The 22,126-nt window shown below is 43.2% G+C and overlaps 1 protein-coding gene across 9 annotated transcripts in view; it reads right to left on the bottom strand.

Annotated features, from left to right (window-relative positions):
• LOC6585562 (fasciclin-2) overlaps positions 1–22,126 on the bottom strand; it is a 91,999-nt gene that overhangs the window by 22,951 nt on the left and 46,922 nt on the right. For 5 of the 9 annotated variants that reach the window (XM_044011631.1, XM_044011629.1, XM_015160952.3 and 2 more), the window contains exons 3-4: positions 3,110–3,284; positions 2,942–2,989 (exon numbers count right to left, since the gene is read on the bottom strand). In XM_044011631.1, coding sequence (XP_043867566.1) covers positions 2,942–2,989; positions 3,110–3,284 — 223 coding nt within the window. The remainder of the gene's footprint in view (positions 1–2,941; positions 2,990–3,109; positions 3,285–22,126) is intronic. The other 4 variants (XM_044011630.1, XM_002011154.4, XM_015160951.3 and 1 more) reach the window with 1 other exon arrangement.

Below are 22,126 nucleotides of genomic sequence, written 5' to 3'. Positions count from 1 at the left end.
GACTAACGGGGCCAACAGCCATGGTCAGGGCTGCAAAAAACTAACTCGAACTTGGCAGCAGCAGCCGGACTGCGGCAGTTGGATAGAGGCGCATGGGTCATGGGGGCGTGGCGCGGTTTTTGCCCAGTTTTGGTAGCTTAATTACATTTTGCGCCTGCAAGTATGCAGCGCGTTGCCGGAGCCTGTCGAAAACTTCATTTGGAATCAACGCAGCGCTGCACCCACAGCCAATGCGTATTGTGTGGGCGTGACATGTGCCACGCCCGCACCCTCTCTCCATACACAAACACACACACACTCACACAAGGCAATTCGCGCATCTCTGCCTGAACTGTGTGTGTGTGTGTGTGTGTGTGTCTGCGCGGAGTTTATTTAACAGCCAGCGTTGCCAGACTTTTCGGTTTTGTTTCATTACAGATTCTGGGCCGGCCAAGCGGGCGGGCCGTGCGTGCGCCTAGAATGCGCCAATTTAACGGCCCGAAAATTGAAAACTTGCCAAGCTCAATAACCGTTCCCAAATATCTCTCTCTCTCTCTCTCTCTCTCTCTCTCTCACTCTCTCTCTCTCTCTCTCTATCTGTGTCGATTATATGTAAGCTTATTTCTCGGTTGGACATAGGTCAGAACTCTTTTAGTTTCTACGCTAAGCGAAATGTGCTTTCGGTTTAGGTTTGTGTTTTTATGCTCGTTCAAGTTCCCACAATGGGGCATATTGGGTTACGCGCGAGAGACACTGCTGATGGAAATTGTTGATGTCTCATTGTGTAGCGGTTTTATATGTGGAGTGCTTACATATTTATATAGCCTTGCTTTATCTGGAGTTACTTTTTGAGCTAGAGGCCTGGCATATGGTTGACTAACATAGGTAGTGACTTGGGATTACCATATATTTACTCGAGATATAGAAACTCGATTAGAAATTTATAGTTCATATAGCTGCCTGGAGGCTTCACACAGCCGGTCAAACTTTTCCTTAATTTGGCTTGAAGCTTACTTCAGATTCCATTTATAAATTGATCAAAGATTCTATATATGACTTCGTTGGAGGTATGAGTAAACGGACCAAACCAGTTGAGCTGCGAGCTGGGATCTGCATGATCTCTGCACATAGACTTGTGGCTCTTATATGACTCAAACCATTTGAAAGCTTTATAAGAACTTAGCTATTCCAGAGGACAAGCAAAGGCAGACTATTTCCTCTTTGCACTATAGATATTTAAGTCATATACCAGAGTTTTGATTATGTTCAGATCTGTTTCCTGTTCGCTTAACTTCAGTTTTGAGCACAGGTTTCGCTATTCTAGTCCAGCTTAGATCCGATTCTAGGGGAAAACTTGTAGCTCACTTTTAGAATATGAAGCTATCCTGCAATAAAACTCAACTTAATATAAATCAATGCCTATTTTAGTCTTTAAATTGCTTAACAGGAAATTCAACTCAAACTTTCGTTTGCATATTTAAATTTCGTGTGAGCGAACTAATTTGATATAAACATTAAATTCAGTGTAATTGCCAGGCAACAGATAGCCGAGTAAAGAGAGAGAGAAGGAGAGTCAGAGGGAGAGTGAGACAATTGAATCTGTGAGCCGATTCACTGAGAGCAGCCTTTAAAATGCCTCCGGGCACGCACCCTGGCAGCATTTTTGTATGGCTCCTACCTAGGCCACGTCGTCGCCTGCAGCTCGCCGCGCGGACCTCCTTGCTGCGCACCTGCCCCTAGGCAAATTAATTAACACGTTTTCCGTTTTGTGCTCGGCCGAGTCCTGGCAGCAGTCCGCAAAAAATTGTCTAAAATTTGATTTAAGCTATTTGAGGCGAAGCCTCGGCCATTCAAATCGCATTTTTTTGCAGCTGCTGCTGCTGCTTATAATTTTTGCACAGATTGCTCAAGTTCTGCTCGGGCCACTTTAAGGGCAAACGATCTGGCAGCACACACACACCCACGCACACAAGGATTCGAGTTAAGTTGGCTGCGCCACAGCAAGTGATGTGAAGTTGGCCGCACTTGAGCGCTTGCCAAGTTCCTTTTGCTGCTGCCTTAAGTTGGCTGCGTCTCACTATTTCCTGTCCTGCATGGCCGTTGGCTTCGTAGGGGGCATGAGTGCATTAGGTTTATTTCCGTTGAGCTTGTTACCTTGGCCGCTTCACGGTGCTCCATGCGCACCTAGGCAGCTGCGTTCGCTTTGTATGTTAAGCTCGCTGCATTTCCGCTTATTTTTATCGCACATTAAGTTGGCTGCGCTAGACAAAATCTCAAGTGGGTTAAGTTGGCGTTGCTTACGTTTCGAGCACGTTAAGTTGGCTGCAGCTGAGGCACATTACGTTGAGTGCGCTCGTCCTTGCATTAGCGTTAAGTAAATAATCATGGTCACGACTTTTGGCTTTGGAGCTCTTCGCTCGTTTCATTTTCATGCGTATTACTAACATTCAAATAATGACGGAGCTTTATTTCAGTTCAGCTACTCGATACTCGTACTATGCATTTTGATGGAGTTGCTATTGTGGTTAGTAGACAACGACTAGGATTTAATGCGGCATGAGAGCAGCTATTAGTTCACATTGCATGATATCATATGGAATGGATGGGTTTTACGTTTTGGTATGTGAATGCTACGTTAGAGCCTAGGCGTAGGGCCATGAATAGAACACACAAATTTATGTAGTTAACAACAAAACAAACATTTGTAAATACTTTGGAAACAAAACATGCCGGCAAACAAAACAACAGAGCTAGAGAGACAGAGAGAGACAGAGAGAGAGAGAGGGGGGGAAGAGGAGCGGGCACGTGCTCGTTATATCAACAAATTGGGAATTTTATACGTTTATTGTTGTTGTTGTTTATGCGAGTAGTTGTTGCTGTTATTCGAACTTTTGCTATTGCTTTAGCTGTTGCTGTTGTTGTTGCTTTTGCTTTTGCTTTTGCTGTTGTTGTCGGCACTTACACATTCTTTTTATTGCCCTTGGAATCATAGAGTGGATCATAATTGCTCCTACAGGAAGAACAAATAGGTGATTGTGTCATTTATACACACACAAATATATTTATATACATGTACATATAGGGAGACAGAGGGAAAAGTAAGAGGTCTGCGCAATAATCTGGAACTTACGGCTTGGGCAAAATAGTATTGTTCATATTGTCCTTCCATTGCAGATCGGTAACCAGGGCCTGGTCCGGAACATTCGGGCGACAGGTCAATATCAGCGACTTGCCAACGGGCTTGCGTTGCACCTCCTGTGTCGGATAGATCTGCAGCCTCGGTTCCTGCTGAGCGCTGCATAAGTCTGTAGAGAAACAAGATGAAGAACAGACAAAAATCGAATTAGTTTGTGTACAAGTTTTCAGATGTGTAGCAACTAGACTTGGTATATGTGTAGGACAGTTCTGCAAGTCTTTGAATGCGGAGAATAGTTTGGTAAGGAATAACATAATATAATATAATATAATATAATATGATAAAATATAATATAAGTAAGCCATTGCACTATATTTCGATCATGTAAGGTCTAAAATGTGTGTGCTTATGCAGGACCTTTCTGTGTGGGGGTCTTGGGTCTAGGTCTTACATGTGCAATGAGGGAAGGCCGAGGGGTAGACAGGTCTGGAAATAGACAGGTCTGGGAATACAGGTTTAGGTCTTACATTACACAGCTAGAAAACAGAAGCGGGGATGGGCAGAAGAAAGCAAGAATGGACAGACGCTTGGATAGACGAGCGCATGAGCAGAAGAAAGGATGATATATGGAGGGATGGACAGACAGAAGGATGACAGACAGAGGAACGGACAGAAGGAAATATTTACTATAGGAAGTACTATAAAAGGAGAGACGGACAAACGACTAAGCCTGGACTAAGTCGACTTTGCTGTTCTTACAAATTGGCGAATTCCGCGTTTCCATCAAGCATTCCATGTCTGTTTCCAACTAACTCTGTTATATTTGGTTGACAGCTGATTGCTAGCGCCAAGCTGTCAGTCAGGCGACGCACGACGGACAAGTTGTGAGAGAGGGAGAGCAAAGAGTCGGAGCAGAGAGCAGAGCATACTCTGCATATATGTCTAAAGCGAATCTCTTTGTTTCTTGCATTTAAAATATTTAACTCTTAAATATTTAATAAGCTTGTTTAATTCATTTCTGCTTTCACATACACATGCATGTGCATGTGTGCGTGTGTCTCTGTGAGAGTAATTCAAATTTAAATTAATTTTAATTGCCACTGTGTGCGCGCGTGTCTGTGGGGGAGGTAGCAGAGTGGGCGGTGGGCGGTGGGCGGGGCCACTGTTGCCATTTGCCCCATTGGCAAACAGACAATTACAGCGTAGAGGTAAATTATTAATTAAAGTACGCAGCAGCGCGGCTGCATAAAATGTTATTCTCTCCCTCTCCCTCCTTATCTTCTCTCTTCTCTTTTTCTCGCATTTGTTTATTTTGTTGATATTTTATGCAAATTTATGGCACAAATTGGTGTGCAATATTAAAGAGCGGGTGAAAAATAACAATTTCAGTACTGCACATAATTAATCAAAGCTTGTAACGTTTTATTTTTTACAATATTTATGAATTTCAGCTCGATATACCCAGTGAAAATGTGCGAGTAGGGTATATTCATTGAGCAGCCTTGAAAGTTGATCGAATCGAAGAACTGACGGACGGACGATTGGGCAGTGGAATGGATAGATCGGACAGACGAGAGTATGGAAAATTCATTCGTTCATCCTTTAACCCGTCCCTCTGCAAATCTATCCATAGTCGATAACTTTTCGATTTAAATCGATATACAACTAAAGCCTACCTCGCTCAATTCAAGAGCTAGAGTGATCGATTTTTATGTAAATAGAATACCCTTGGGCCATTCCATGAGTAGTTCCTGTTTCACTCTTTGCACACCTCCAACAATTTCTGCAATTCTCTCGACTCGAGTTTTGAGTTTTTGCTGCAATTGTGAGTCACGCACACTCTAGCCAAAAGTCAAGCATTTCACATTTTTTGTGTGTGTGTGGGACATGCAACAACTGTTTGCAACAGCTAGGAAAAATAAATAAATAAAAGAAGCTGAAAAAGTTGCATATTGTTCTTTGGCTCTGCGCTAATTGCGGTCAATTAAACGCTTCGTGCTTGGGATCACAGCAAAAGTTCAAGTTGAAGTTGAAGTTCACAAAACTTTAAAGCGACAACTTTTTGCAGCTGCTGCTGCTGCTGCTGCTTATTGTTATTGTTCTCGTTGTTGTTGTTGTTGTTGTTGTCGTTTTCATTATCATTTTCATTTTCATGAGCATTACAATTAAATGCCTTGGCTATTTGTTTGACACTTTATTGGAGCGACGACCGCCTGGCCGAGACCAAAGTCATCTCAGCAAGCGACAGCCAAGAAGCTGACTGGAGCTGCCGAGGGGTTTTGCTGCTTTGAGGTACAGCCTGCGGTTAATGTGCGGCACTTAAGAGTGAAATTTATGTGCAATGGTCAGTGGCCACAGTGGCAACAAAGGGTGCGAGGGGCGCATATGCGCGGGAGGAGCAGCAGGAGTCGGGGGCTTCATCAGCCCATCTGGCGGCTAAGCGCAGCGCAGCGCAGTTGATGGGGCACAATCGTGTGGCACACGCTTGCCTGGCGCCCAGCGTGCATTTATCTTACAACTTTATAGCTAAGCCCCCCACCAAACCTCTCTCGCAGAAAGAGAGAGAGAGAGGGAGAGACAGAGAGATAGCTAACAAAAAGAAAAACACGGAACAGATTCTCAGTGCACACTCGAGTGCATTATTCATTTAATGTAAATGAGTGCGCAACACACACACACACACACATGCTCACACTCATTTGACTGCTGTTCTTCTTCTTCTTGTTTGGAATACCCTTTGCATACGAAGCAAACTTGTTGTTATTCATCACAGTCCCCGAAATCAGAATGACAAACGGCATAGAGTCAACTTCTCTTGGACCCCACACGAGTGATATTCCTACCGATAACAGTGTTGCAGCAGCTGTTTGAATTATCGATAACACGTCGATGCTGAAATGCTCAAAGAGCTACGCCATTTGAGCAGAGTTTCGAGTGTGGAAAGAGCAGGAAAATTTGATGAAGCTTCTGAATTTAAGAGCTGGATGAGACTTTATTAGAGTCTATTAGAGTCAATATATCGACGGGAGGTCGAGGCAACGATTTCAAATGCTCTGCAATTACATCCAGGATAACATAGGTCTATCTCCAATAGAAGACCTAAAACAACTTCAAATCTCAAGAAATTTTGGTTCTATATTTATTATATCTTCTTTATCGTTATCTTTATATATACATCTTTATTCTATATCTTTATTATTCAGTTTGTTTTCGTTATGTTTCTCATCAACTATATTAATCTCTAAGCTCTAATCAGAGATGATGCGTCTCGTTCTACATCCCTGCTTCAATTCAATTTCCAGGGTATTCCATCAGACACATTTGTCAGTTCTTCTTCTTGATTTTTGTTGCTCTGATATTTATTTATTTATTTTTCCTCTTTTGTTTTTTGATAGTTTTAATATGTTCTTTTGCAGTTGGATTTTATTTTTTGTATTATTTACGTGTTTTTGTTTTTTCTTTCTTTCTTTTTCATTTTTTTTTTTTTTTTTTTTCATGACTGTTGTTTGGGGCAGCATGAATAAATTGTGGTCTTTGGCATTAAACTGAGCGCTGAATGCCAAAAAGCAGCGTCAAGTGGCTCGCAAAATTAAATATGAGAAATTTATATGCAACGCTGCATCTACTTTCCATTCCAATTAATGTGCTGCAGTGCTGCAAAATGGTAGCAACAACAACAACAACAACAACAGCAAGGAGAGCAAGAGGAAGAAAATGCAAAGCACTTGAATACTCTGTAATAAAGTAGAGATGGAAGAATAAAAATTGAATTCATTTCGTTTCTGTGCGAAGTTCTTGAGGTTGACACCAAGAACAGATGGAAATGATGACCAAAGAAGAGACAAGGAACAGGAGAGAGAGAAGGAGAGAAAGATAGAGAGAGAGAGAGAAGGAGAGAGAGGGAAAGAGAGAGATCTGACGGAAAGGAAATATATATATATGTGCATATAAGATAGAGGGAGAGAATGAGAGACAAAGGAAGAGGTAAGGAAAACAAGAGATAATAGAGAGAGAGAGAGACACATATAGAGACAAAAAGGGAAGTAGAGATTTGCCGAGAGTGAATAAGAGAGCCACATAGAGTCAGAGAGAAGATGGTATGATAGTACAAGAGAGTAGCATAAAAAGAGAGAAGAACAAAAAGCACGCACTGATATATAGAAGGGATACGGAAAGAGAGAGAGAGAGAGAGAGAAAGAGAGAGAGAGAGAGAGTATAATGCAATCCTAACAAAGAAATTATTCAAATTTGATTCAATTTGCATTTCTTTTATTCTCTTTCACTGCTTTTATTCTATCTGTCTGTCTCATTATCGCTCTCCTTTCCCACCAATCAATTAATCCACAATGAATTATCCATCTAATTCCCATCTAATTTCGCCTCGCACTCTGTGCACTAAACGAAATGGTTAACGCGCTTAACGGTGCTTGGCATGAGTGGGTGACTGCCTGCTGTAGTGTTGTGTAGTGCTGTGTAGTGTAGTGTAGTGTAGTGCAGTGTAGTAGTGGAGGTCACTTCAGCTCTGGCACTTAGCTAATATGCTCGACTGCGCTGGAGTGGCAAAAGTCGCGATGCTAGAAAGCACTCGACGACGGCTGTTGCACCGGGCGTATGCTTAATTTATATTTATTTTATTTTATTTTATTTTTTGTAAATGCATGCAGCATAAATAAAGAGGCGCCCCAAAGATAAAGTGTGTGTGTGTGGGTGAGCATGTGTGTGTGTGTGTGTGTGAGTCTGTGTGTGTGTGTGTGTGTGTGTGTGCATTGTGGGCGGCTTTCCGGCGCCGCATAAATAAACAAGCGGTTAAGAATTATCGCATGCAGACGCAGGCGATATGCCTGACACTCAACAAAAGAGAGGCAAGAAGGAGAGAGACGGCGAGAGAGAGAAAGAGAGACAGAGACAGACAAGCATGGGCACCATATGGCACTTCCTTGACGTCCTTTTTTGCGCCCAGGCACAAAAATTATTGTTGAAAAACAATTAACAATTGCGCATTAAAAACGATATAAAAAAGGGAAAATATTAAAATTAAATATATACATACATACATATATGCATTTATTTTATATAGGGTCAAGTGATGCTCACCCGCACAGGCACGCCCACTTGAAGTCTTGAAGCTTTAAGTGAGATTTAAACTAAATTCATTTCTCCCATAATTTTTCTATTCGTGAAAAAGTTCAAATTAATATTTTTGTTTGCGCCGAAAAGTTTGCCAACGAAAAATGTTGATTTATGTTATCCCACCACTCAACCACCCAGCCAACCAGCCACCCAGCCGCCCACAACTAGTTGCCACGCCTACTCTGTCAGGCTGGCTGGCCGAAGAAAAAAGTTAGTTTTGAATTATGGCACAAAAATGTTAACCATAAAAAAAAAAAAAAACAGAATTAAAGCAAAAGAAGAAGAAAGCGCAGCCACATTGTGCCTGAAATGCACCACCGAACTCAGCCCTGCACCACCAAAGCTAAATGCGAACTATTTGATGTTTTTTTGGGGGCCAAGACGTGCTCAAGTGGCTCCATGTGTGTGAGAGGCGGCTGTTGAAATTTGTAGGCCCTGTCTGAAGCACTTGCGGGTGTGAGGGAGGGTGTCAACGAGTGCGTCCTCTCAGATCAAATGGCGTTGCCAGATTGTCACTAGTTCCAACTATTTACGCAAAAAGTTACTTGTTTGCTAATGGCTGCTTCAGGTTTAGATTTCTACCTGGGCCTCTCTGTCCTCTCTCTAACTCTGGGTGTTTCTGTCTCATTTCTCTTTCTATCTGAATTGGTATATATTTTTCTCTCTTTCTCTCTCTATCTCTCTACATTTTCTTCTGGCTTCTCTCTGTCTCCATCTCTCCCTTATCTCTCTTAAAGTTTGTTTTTCTCTCTCTCTCTGTCTCTCCTTCTCTTGGTTGATCTTTCTCTCTGGCTTTGATCTTTCCCTCTGTACATCTCTCACATTCGGCATCTGAGCTTCCATTATATATTTATCTATCGTCTAATTTATCTTCCTCTTTTCCCATCTCTTTCTTCTTTCTCTCTTACTCTAACTATACCTCTGTTTCTTTTTATGTTCTTGCCTCTCTCTTTTTCCTCTCTTTCCTTCCTCTCTTTCCTTGATCTCCGTCTTTCTTACCTTTACATATCTCCTCACATACCTCTCACTTTTTCTCCGAGTCTCTCTCCCTGTGTTAATCTTTAGCTTTTCTTCACTGTTTCTTTTACTTGCTTCTCTTTTCATCTTTCTCTCACTCTCCCTTATTCTCTCTCTCTCTCTCTCTCGCTGTCTCTTAATATTCGCAATAAACATTTGTGGCGTCGTCAAGTATATTGCCGCAAACATGTTTGGCATATTTGATGGCATACTTTTAGGCATGCATGCGTGCCACACAAACGCACAGACATGCACACACACACACACACAGACACACACACATGGAGTTGCAGACAGTCAACTGTCGTTGTTTATTTGCCAGTCACATGTGCAGCGCAATCTGCTCAAAAATTGTTCAAGTTTTATTTGCACTCGTTAGACATGAAAGTCGCACATTTCGCCTTTTGTATTCAAACATGTTGCATGCTTCACGGCAACGCCACATGGGCCGCCCCTCGCACGTGGCCCGCTCCCCCGCTCATGTGGCGAGAAATCTAGAACGCAGCCGCCTCAAGTGGTCGTCGCCGTCACCGTCGCCGTTGCCGTCGCCCACGTCGCGTTTTTCAGCCATTTGTCTGTCTGCCGCATGCCCTTTGAATTCACAAATATGCCACATGCACAACTACACCCACACACACACACACCCACACACATACACATATGTAGCACAGACGCTGTGATGGCGCCTTACTATACACAGCGACATTTGCCATTGACAGTTTTGCATACCCTGTAAAAGACAGCGAGAGCTGATCGCTAGATTCTGAAACTTCATTTGTTACAGCCGAAAACTTTTATGGATCTATATAAAGTTAGTATTAGAGGAACATTTGGCAATGCTCAAGCTTGATTCAGCTCACTTTCACTCCCTTTGTATGCACAACAACTTGTACAGGGTATGCTTTCATCTAGCATTGCCCTAAGCATCCGCTTTGTTTTTTTATGTAATTTGACTTGAAAATTTCATGAACGTGTCTTCTGGGCCTGGGCCCGTAATGGGCCGTGGGAGGCTGCCGCTGCTGTTGCTCTGGCTGCTTGATTTGAGAGGGTATTGGGCAGACGAGGGCATATAGGGCTCATAGTCGGCAGTCGGCGTCCATTTGACTGTGAATGGGTTTTTGCAGCAAGCGTAATTGCTCAACCTCCTCCCCTCATCGCTCTATTTCTCAATCTTTCTCTCTCTCTCTATCTATCTTTTGGAAGAACTTTGCGTGCTCTGAAATGCCATATTTGATTTGATTGGAATTGAAGACTTTCTGATGCAATTCCGCACGCAATTCTGGATTTTCCTTTCAGGTGAAGCGGCAAGCTCTCTGGCTTTAAAAGAGAAATGCAGAACTAGGATTGCTGAATAGTTCCGTAAGCAGCTCAAACTAAAGCTGCACTCGATTATTTGCTGTCTAATTACAGGGTATCCGGCCAGTCGTGCCGGCTCTGCAACTGTTTTGTTGCCCGCTCAGCTGACAGGCAATTTGTTGGGTTCTAAGAAGAAACTTAAGTTGGCTCAATGATTTCGGAGTCAGACATGTTAATTGTCGTCGTAGTGTTGGCAAAATGCAGCAACATTGACGTTTGCCAGTGTTGGTAAGCGACCTTCAATGCAGCCGCATCAAGGTCAATTTGTAATGTGTCCAAAGTCTAATTGACACACAAAATATCTGGCACTTGACACTGGCCATTGTCAGCTGCTGCTCTGTGGCTGTGGGCGTGTCTCGGCTCTCCTCGGTCGACCCACAAAGACGGAAACTGTAAAAGTGGCAACGTCAAGTGTTTCAATTGCGAACCAATGCTAATACAAATGAGGTCATTATGAGCGAAGATAAAAGCTAGCTGAGAAGGGAGAGCCACAGCGAAAGGGAGACAGATAGACAGAGAGGGAGGGGTGGCGAGCCACCTACAAATCGACCCTCCTATTATTCCCGCGTAATGGCCAAGCCAAGTGACGACAAAGTAGTTCAAGTTTTTATCTCTTTGTGTTTGCTCGTTTAGTTCGTTTCACTTGCTACTTTTTTGTTGTATTCTTTCTCATTTTCGTTCGGCCAACACTATAAAATGGCTAATGAAAACTTGATGGCCATTGGAACAAGTGCTAAAAAGGGAAAATGAGAGAGAGAGAGAGAGAGAGAGAGAGAGAGAGAGAGAGAGAGACAGGCAGGGAAACGTACGTGAAGCGTGTGAATGCGGTTTAGAAAGCAACTGCTAATTGCTTTAATATTAGCAGCAGAATGACATCCTTAACTTACTCCAAAAGTTGATTGAAAAGTGGAAAATGACATAGCAGAAGAGCTAGCAGAAAAAGTAAACGGTATTGAAAATTTAAACTTTATGGGAAAAAGTCAAAAGTCTTTAGCATCAATGAAGACGAAATATTCTGCACTCAGAAAGATGGAGAAACGAAAGGATCGTAAGATGGACATTGCTGAGAACTAATATACCCGCTCTACACTTCGTGAATGAGCACACCAATGCTCATTTCGAATTTAAAGCCAGCCTGAAACACTTTTTACTCCCGCAACCCTTTTTCTAGAACATAAATTCCTAACCCTAACAATACTTATACAACAGTTGCCCTGAGAAGCTCGTAGGGTCACACACAGATAGTTCCGCCGGTATTGAGACCATGTGTTATGTCGTCTACCTTTTTCAGCTAAGCAAACTTGCAGACATCTCGAAATCCCAGCAAATCTTTAAAGAGTGTTTGATTTGTTTTATCATTTGGCTGGCTATGCTATGTCTCCTGTACACCTTGTTGTTTACCTATACAGATTTACATTCAAATTCAACTTTCTCCCCTCTCTCCGAGTGTAAATGATATGGCGCTGCGCTGGCGAGAAATTGAAAAATATGCTCTACAAATATTAGATAAGCGTTAAGGCAAACAGTTGCCAAAGACACTTGCAAGGCGTCTCTGTCCCTCCCCTTCCCTCTCCCTATGTGTGTGTGTGTGTGTGGCTAGACAAAGTGCAAACAAACACAAATTGGATATAGAAAAGGGGAAAAATATGAGGGAAAACTGTAAAAAAGGTAGCCAAAAAGTTCAGAGATCAAAAGATGCCCAAGTAAAATGGCGCGAAAATGTTGCAGCCACAAAAGTTTTTCAATCACATTGCTGGGTGAGACAGCAGGCCTGAGTGAGTGAGAAAGAGAGAGGGAGAGGGAGCCAGAGACTCAGAGTGAGCGGGGCTGGTAAGCATCTTGGACTTAGCCAGGACATTGCTGGATATTAAAACGTAGTTTTTGGCCAAAAAAAAAAAAAAAAGTTTACAAAAAATACATAAAAATAACCAAAAAATTTTAACGTTCGAAACTGAAAGTTTTGAGCAGAAAATACCAAAAATAAGAAAGCGGGAATTAAGCATGCTGCAGCAGCAGCAGAACTTGATATGCCCTTAGATGCTGTGCAGCATGAAAATCTCTGCGCACAACTATAAAGAAAGGCAAATTTCGATATTTTTCGATATCGAATCAGACTAGACTTTTTAAACCACCCTCGTTTCTAGATAAGTTCACATTTGCCTAAAAAACTTTTGATATATTATATGCATTTATCTGATGTCACAAATTTTACACAAGCAGCTATCGATTACTCTATTGCAGCAGCTGCCAAAGTTATCGATAGCATATTTTAAACAATTTACACATATTATCGTAATAATGTCAAGCCATTTCTATCAGGGCTGTCAGCACATCTATCAAAGCCTTTACCCCTTGTCTGTCGCATACTCAGTCACGCGTTGAGCATGCCCGTTGCTCAGCATTTCAGAGGGCAACTGCGACTGCTCTTACTTATGCAAGGAAAATAACTTTTTGATTGCGCTTCCTAACAACTTCGCCTGCTACCTATAATATTTATCAAGCCCCTGCTTGACTCTGCTCGATTTACAGGGTATTCCAGCAGCAACAACTTGAGCTTATTATGCGCGCATAACTTTTTAGCCACCGCCGCGTGCCGCGCTGCGCTGCTGCTCGTTTCTTTTTTTTTTTTTTTTTTTTTTTTGTGTAAGTTACTTTGCGTATTAAGTAAACTTGACTGATAAAGTTCTCGTGGGCTCCCTCTCTCTCTCTCTCTCTCTCTCGCTCTCTTACTCATACTCTGCCCTTCCCTCGCTCTCTCATTCTTTCGCGCTTTAAAGACCGCGCTTCATGTGCGTTGTCTACAAAATGGCGTGTGAAAGCGCAATGGCCACTCTGCCTTTAGGGCTGCGTTGCACTAGTGTGTGTGTGTGTGTGTGTGTGTGTGTGTGTGTGTGTGTGGTGGGTGGTGCTGCTGTGGCTGTGTTAGTATGTTGGGGTGTGTAGCTGTTTGGCTTGTTCGCCTGACGAACGGATTGCGCCACATGGCTTATGGCAACTCGCTGTAAGAAGAAGACGAGAAATTGCTGCCAAGTTGTAGGAACTTGTACCTCCCTCCCTCCCTTCGCATCCCCCTCTAACACCCTGGCCCACCCGCACACTCTGTTTCTGACTGTTTTATTTTGCTTTTAAGTGCTTGAATATGTCTTGTTAAGTAAGCAGTTAGTTTTTTGGTGCATGTTGTCCATGGCTGCAACAGCCTCCACAAACTACCCTCAGCCCCCATTCGACACCCCCTAAAACAGAGCCTCTTGCCGTCCAAGATATTCAGAGCCACCCCTCACGCCCCCAGCTTGAGCTGCTGCCCTTTTTGGCTGCTTTCGCAAGTTTTTGCTGCCAGCCAAAAAGTTGCAACGAGCGTTGGCTTTTTGCTTTGCATTTTTTTGTTGGTATTTTTTGGGTATTTTTTTTTTCTCTTCTACTGTTTTTCTTAGACTTCTTTCGCTCTGTTGTTGCTGTAGTCTGTCCAAAAGTTTTGTGTTGGCTTTTATTTATTTTGCGCTGCCTTTTTGGGTTCGCAACTTTAAGCAAGCAAAAGTCGCCCCCCACGCACCCCACCCACCCGATCCTGCCCCCCTTGCAGCCATCAAAAACCTGCTGCAAAGTCCAAGTCCAAGTTGTTTGCGGCATGTGTGACATAAGTAAGCCTAAGAGCTGCCACATCTCGGTATCTGGATATTTACGCTATCTGGCTGCGAGCTTACAGTTCCATTATCCGCCCTATCGCTCGCCCCGCCCGCCTTTACCCTGCACCGTCCCCGCAAGATACACATTGCAAACTTGGAACTTTTCAAGGCGCTGAGCGACAGAAATAACTGAATTGGATACATTTGGTTTGGTAATAAACTGAAAATTGGTCGCATTTGCATATCGAATCTATGGACCTTGCGGGCTAAGTGAAAACTTTTCGCAAAACCAAATCATTTTAGTTGCGCTTTAAGGGATATGAACGAGCTTCGCTCCGGCAAATGCAAATGCAAATGAGATGGATGATCCACTAATTTCCCAAACTGTCAGCTATCTGGCAACTCTTGTAAGAGATGCTTGGCAACTCTGCATGTGGACTAAGTCCCAATGCGATTCGATGATCCACAAATGGCTCAGACGTCATCCCAGCTGTATGGCAACTCTCAACTTAGTGGCAACGCTGCTGCTTGTAATTGTTCTCAAGTGACGCTTGGCTTTATTCCAATTCCAGTTAGCTCTGTAATTCTTATCGCATACATTCCCCACTCATATCATTCGACATGCCATATTGAACCAGGTGGCAACCCCTGGCTGTTTGAACTTGAGTCTCTTCGTTGTTTGTTTGTCCGAAATGAGCGGTTCGCGGTCTGTCCGCTGCCCCCGGCTCCGCCTGGGCATAAAAGTTCAATTGCATAAATTAACAACAAGCATTTGCGCACACAGAATTCCGCATAGACGATTTCTGATGGCAACGCCATTGACCCACCTCCACTTGCTGACCGCTGACCAGCGTTGCCAGCTCACCAATGCTGCTGATGCATTCAAATGACAATTTGCGCATGAAATAAGCGGCGAGCGGAGCAGCTTATGACCGATGCGACGACTGCGGACGGGACTGAGCTGAACTGGACTCGACTGGGCTGGGCTGGGCTGGACTGCGCTGGGCGAGTGAACTCATTAAAATGCCATTTAATTAATCATCGCAACGGCAAACGAAGCCAACCAAATGCAATAATTCAACGCGCCAGCCCACAGCAGTGGGGCGTGGGTGGGGGTAGGCGGGTCGATTGATTCATCTAGGGAGTCGCTAACTAAAATGAACTGCAGCAGCAGCAGCGACGGCAGCAGCAGCAGCGACCGCGGCGTTGCCAGATGGTTCGCCCAATCATGCACCTCGAGTGAACAGGGCTGGGGGTGGCTACTATCAATTAGCTATTCTTACGCTCAACTTGACACATAAACTGGACTCACAGCTCGGAGCGGCTTAGCGGTTTTTCGGCATCGGCGGCGATTCAGTCATCAATCAAGCCATCAATCAAATTGCAACCCCAACCTAGCGGCCGCTGATCGATTTATGCCCGACAGCATTTGTCTCGTCTAGACGAGCTGTTGACTGCCACGCCTACAATATTCCACAGCAGCCCATCGATCAACGGAAAAGGATGAAATTATAGTTTCAATTTTGGCCTTTGATTTTGCGCCTTTTTGTCGCAAGTTTTCAATTCTTGGCCTTTGCCTTTGCCTTTGCCTCAGCCGCGTTGGCATTTTGAGCGATTTCCTGTTTCTCCTCTCTTTCTTTCGTGGCTCAATTGAGCTGTCATCTGGCTGGCATCCTGGCATGATGGATGGCTGGATGGCTGACTGACAGCCCCTCCACACCTCGCATATTCCACATGCCAAGAATTCTGACTTTTCTCTAATTTGGCCAGCTGCTCGGCCTTTTTGCTTTCTCTCTCTCTCTCTCTCTCTCTCTCTCTCTGCCTTCTCCCTTATGAGAGCTGAGTTGGAACAGTGTTTGGCATATTCCATAACGATTGAGCCGTGACAATTCGCTTCATCGACACTCAACATTCGACATTTGCCATTGACAATTCATAGGCTGTCAGTTTTGCTCATTGTCACAATTCAATGTCGTATTCCAAATATTATTAAAATGTGAAACATTGCAATTTCAATTTCGGTTTCAATTTGAATAATGAGAGTCTCAAGTGATACCATAACAATATAACTTTCCATTTATTATTGAAATGGGTTCGCTTTTATTTCAGTTTCCATTTCAAAAATGTTTCTACATCAAGATTAAACCTAAACTTTGATTATTTCAATCTCTCTAACTGTTCAGGCTTTCATGCAAACTCTCATTTCAGTGATCATAATTGTAAAGTTCTTCTGGCCAACTTCAATTAATTGTCATATTCAGCCAAACATTTGCTGCCAATTTGAATAGAGAGCTAGAAATATTTGCCTATCCAATCAAAGTGAATCGTTCTCCTTCTGCCCTGAATGCATTCTAAATTCTCTATTCTCTATCCTCTATTCTCAGCTATTTGTTGTTTGAGTAGACGCCTTTCAATTAAGCCATTGACAAAGACAACAATTTTCCATCAGCTGTCGTCTGTTGGTCGGAATATCTGTAACCAGGCAATGTTAGACTTTATCTGTATCTGCAAGATACATTCCACACACACATACACACATAGGCATACACTGACATTCATTGAGTGGAACAAATTGTTGTCGTAGTTAAACTGGGCCTCGGGAAGGTTAAGTGACGAGAGAAAGAGACAGAGAGAGGGAGGGAGTAAAAGAGTGTAATAAAAACAATTTGTTATTGCCTGACTATGTAAATGATTCGACAACAAGACCAAGTACAGAGTATTGAATATACATATATTGTGCAATTGCACGCTCTCCCTCTCTCTCTTTCTCTCTCTTGATATCCCACTGTGTCTGTCTCTCTCGCGCTTCCCATGCTCTTCTAGTAACAGAAAAGCTAAATTAACACCATCACACAAACTAATTGAGTTCAATTAAAATATAATTCCACACATAGCACACAATCCATCTAGCTGCATGAGTAACCCTCTAGTCTACAAAGAGCTTAGCTCTAAAACTATTTGTTTGGCAAATTTGCTTATCGATATTATCAGATATTATCTTAGCTAAGTAAGTAACCCGAATCTGAATAATACAATGAGCCATAGGACAGTTTGATAAGTCTGGAATGGTTATAGCTGAGACTTGGCTCTATCATTGGTAGAGGCTTTTATTTAGCGTGGGGTTACTAATGTTCGTATCTTCCCTTTATTACCCGATTTAAGCTGTTCAGCCTGTATACCGCCTATTTCTGCTTGTCATACACAATTACATAAAGTTTTCAATAGATTGTTTTTTGTCCACGCTCAATGGATTCCATTGCTAGTTTATTTCAATTGCCATTATAATTAACAATTTCGTGCGGTTTGCTCTACTTTTCTGTTGCATTTGTCAGCTCATCCGAAATTGTCGATAGAAATTGTTGAAATTTTGTTGAGAACTCTTTGGTAATCAGCGCTCAAGTGGCAAAAAAAAAGGAGAAAAAAAAAGGTGAAGGACATTGAAATTAATTAAAAACAAACAAGAAATGTATAAAAACGAAACAGTGAATACCCTACAAAAGTTTAATTTGAATAGCGACTAGATGGTAGTTTACATAAATGGTATATGGAAATACATACATAGATAAATATGATATTCATAGCAAAAATTATTTTCTGAATTTTAATTTGCGTGGGATTCTTTAGTATTCCAGTAAATTTCGGGGCTAAGCGTCATATATGTGCTCAGATAAATATGTAGGTATATAGATATTTGCTAAATATGATACTACTACTACTCTATATCTCTAGCATACCATATCATAAATAAAACTAGATTTACATAGTCAGTCAGTCGTTTATCTCTTGTATGTCCCAGCTCTACACTAACAATTTGTTCATCCCAGATTGGCTTACCCAAGGATAAAAATAAATGTAAATTTGGCTTGTCATTGAACCATTTTGATTGAAGCAAATCGTATGAAAAGCGAAATTCAATGTGAATCCAAAAAGTTTTCTCATTTTTTTCCTTTTTCCGATAAGCTCGCCATGCACAAACTAAATGTAAATTAAGGAGCGCGCTTATTGAAAATACACAAATTACTTGATTGATTGAACAATGTGGAAGTCTAATTGAATTGAAAGCTAATGCATATCAAATATATGAAATTTGAATGACTGAAAAACTGAAGCGTTTGGAGCAACAGAATGCTTTAGCTTGGATTGAATGTAAGAAAGTTGGCCAACTCAGTCAGTCGATTGAAGGAAATTAGATTTCAGACTCTCTTCAGACTCTCTGCTAAGTAATCCGACTTACGGTACGCTTTCAATGATTGAAAGTGAAAAATGTTGCTAAAAGAATGAAATGAAATGGCAAAATCTAAAGTTTTGACAAGCCACAAACATGCATGACCTAGGCTAGCTACAAAGGTGGGCCATGGGGGTGGGCAGAGGAGGGTCGAGGGGACGATACTATGGCTCAACCCGTTAAATATTTAATTAAATTCACACAAAAACCACAATTTGAAGTAGCCAAGCAAAAGGCAACAAAGTAACAGCTGCCCGAGCCAAAGCCAAGAAAGTAACAGCCGAATGAAAATGCTTTTTGCGGTTGCCATTGAAATGAGTAAAAAGAGAGACAGACAGAATGAGTGAGTGAGTGTGCGAGAGAGAGAGAGAGAGCATCTTGGTACTCTAGGTGTGGGTTTGTGGGAGCCTTAGAGTTGGCCAGGGCCACGCCCTCTGCTTCTGTTGGGGGCCAACACTTGCGAATTGCCACTGACAACCAAAGAAAATTTATAGCAAAAATTTATGTACTCATTGTTTGTTGCGTTTTTTGAGGGGGCCAGGGGCAGCGGCACAGACTGAGGCTGAGGCGTCGAAAGAGGGCAACAGTTGGATAGTGCATGCAGAAATATTTGCATGCTGCTTATACTTTTATTGCAAAATATCTAAAGATGCAGCCGACGAGGCTGACAGCCAGCCCCAACAGACATGTGTCAGCTGCAAAAAAGAGAAAGGGGGCAGAGGCAGAAGACAGGAGACAGGAGACGGGAGGAGACGCAGGTCGGGGTATTGCGTCTGCTGATGATGCTGCTGCTGCTGCTTGCTGCTGCTGCCAGGGTTGCCATTCATATACGAAAAATATTTGCATGTATAAATGCTGCCGCGCGGCTCATAAATCACTTGGCAAAATGTGCCAGAGGCGTGTGTCGTCTGGGCGTGGCAGTTCCCAAGACCCCAAGACTCCCAGCTGCAGGCTGCAGGCTACAGGCGGCAAAAGTCCTGCCGAGCGGCGGGCGGCGGGCGGGACCCATTGCGTCAAGCGTGAAAAGAGGCAGCTACTCGTTTGCTAATTTCTGCAGCCACTGTTGGCGCTGAAGCGTGTCGACGACGCAGCTCGACCGACCAGCCGACCCACCGACCAACCGACCAACCGACCAACCGACTGAGCATGCATCATTTAAATGCGCCTGGGAAACACACAGCTTTAATTGCATTCAATTTGTGCCACACACACAAGAGTTGCCTTTTTTTTTTGGGTCTGACTTTAAGCTGCCCGCTCGACTGCTTAGCAACTTGTTGTGGCTGGCAGCTAACTGACAGCACACACTGTCTGCTCGTTGCAGACACAAAACAACTGCAAGCAGTAGAACAAGAAGGAGGGAGGATGCAAGCCTGATTGAAAGCGGGCGAAATGGAATGATTGAGAGTGGAAGTGAAAGTGATTTGTATGACTAGAGGACGAGAGCTCTGGATGTGATGAGATAGAATGGCATGTGGATGGAAGAAAATGATTGATGGAGCCCAGTTTTGGCAAATTATGACGGCAAATGATTGAATGCATTGCGATGATTGAAGCGCTAGAGCAAAGATGTAATAGGTGCTAAATACATAAGCTGTGATTGAGTTAAATGAAGAAGTACCTAAGATTGACAGCTGATTGAAATGCCTGACCGAATGCATTGATTGATGCCATGCACTGATTGATGGAAAATTGAAATTGAATTGGATAGTAATTTCTAGTAAAGTTAAAATGATGACTGATTGTTTGTAAGTGATTGAAAGCCTTGATTGAGTGCATGAATGCAATGAATGATTGAAGGGCTTGTATAAATATTATTTAAGATTAAAGCGTCTCATATGGAAAAAGAAAAATAAATAGATGGTTGTCTGCTTTGTGCTCAGATTCGTGCCAATTGTTATCGATAACTATCGATTGGTATATTCAAGGAATTCAGTATGATTGATAAAGTCAGCTTGCATATGATGCGTAGTGACCTCAGCTAAGCTAAGGTTTCCTGGCAATTGAGAGGAAGCTTAAGGCGTATGACTGTTGGGGCTCAAGAAGTATGAGATGTTATCTACAGAGCAATTGCAAGCCATATTGAAACTTCAATTGCGTGGATCAGCCATAGAAAGCAGATGCGAGTGTGACTTGGTATGCGTGTGGTATCTTTGTATGACAAAGCTGTCAACTTATCGCCAGCTAAATCTCGAGTACATTAATTGGAGCACAGGATGGAGTGGAGGCTGGGCTAGAGAAGTTCAGTTGAATTGGGGCGAGGGGCGGGGGAGGGAGGAGGCCGAGGTGTGACACGTATGAAAACGACGCTTAATACAAAAGAAAAGCGGCTGAATGCAATATGAGGCAGGGCACAGCGATTGCAGTGCCTCTAACAGCATAAGCAGGCAGCGGAGTGCTACTTAAGAAGCTGCTGCTGCTGCTGCTGCTGCTTCGACTGCCGCTATTAAGGTGTGCAGAAGGCGAAGCGCCAACCGACGGAGCGAGCTGTCAATGTAGCTATTGCAATAGTGAGATATGTACCGAGAGAGAGAGAGAGAGAGAGAGAGAGTGAGTGGGAGTGAGATACATAGATAACATGGCTGTCACTCAATGAAAGGATTTAAGACGTTGATGTAGATGCTGCCAGCATCATCAACAGCATCAACAGCTAGCGCCAAAGATGAAATCCGACTTCGACGCGAGAGGTGTCTGTACGGCACATGGTGCATGAAAAGTGAAGTGTGGATACAAAGTGCTGCCTGCACTGTGAGTGGGTGAGTGAGTGAGTGTGTGAGTGTGTGTGTGTGTGTGTGTGTGTGCAGGGTAGTCGCTCCACTGCCAGGGTTGCCATAGCTCAGCGTAATCGTCACGCCTGCATTCACTATATGAGTATTTCCTGTTCGCCGTCGTTGGCAGCTACTTCTACTTCTCATTCGCTTCAGCGCCTGTATGTGTGTGTGTGTGTGTGCCTATACTTGTGTTTTTGCTATACAGGTCGTCGCGTTTATTTACCCTTTTATAGCGTGCGCATTCAATTTGCTAGGCGCTATATAACGCACTGAAGAGAGAAACGCGATACAATGCCGATCGCTGCATTTCGGCAGCTGCTTTAGTTATCGATAACTTGCAGCTGTTGAAATATTTATTCAGTTTTCTCATTTGATCTAGAGTCTGGGCCACTTATTTTTATAGAAGCAATTCAGTTTCGAAAGTTGTCAAGTCTCGGATCCCTCTCGGCCTATGCCTGCCCCCATTGAGGTAACGGGAGTGCAGGGTATTTAAGTGTGTCATAGCCCCTGCCAAATCATCTCTTTTTTATACATTTTTGTTGGCGAGTGTTGTTGTATTTCCTCAACAGTGCCTGCATAATTTTGCGCACAGACCCATGCGCCGTGCAGCATGTGGGGCGCTATTAACACTTTTGTCATTATCAGTGTGGAGGGTAGCTGTGCTTGGGCTGGAGGGATGGTGCTGGAGGCGTGGCACGCCCACACGCAGGTAAAAGGAACTCTGGTGGCGAGAGCGGGAAAAACGGAAGTTAAGACTTCCGTTTGACGTCGATGCTCCTATTGCTGATGAAGCTATTCGATTTAAATGCCGGCACTCCCACAGCAGCGACAGCGGAAGGAGGCGACTGCAGGTGCCGGAGTGGGCGTGGCCAGTGCCAGTAAGCATGGGAGC

Source organism: Drosophila mojavensis, unplaced genomic scaffold (assembly GCF_018153725.1).
Source record: "Drosophila mojavensis isolate 15081-1352.22 unplaced genomic scaffold, ASM1815372v1 contig_136, whole genome shotgun sequence".
Lineage (NCBI taxonomy): Eukaryota > Metazoa > Arthropoda > Insecta > Diptera > Drosophilidae > Drosophila > Drosophila mojavensis.
Note: the sequence above shows the minus strand (reverse complement) of the source record. Positions and strands in the feature narration are given on the sequence as shown.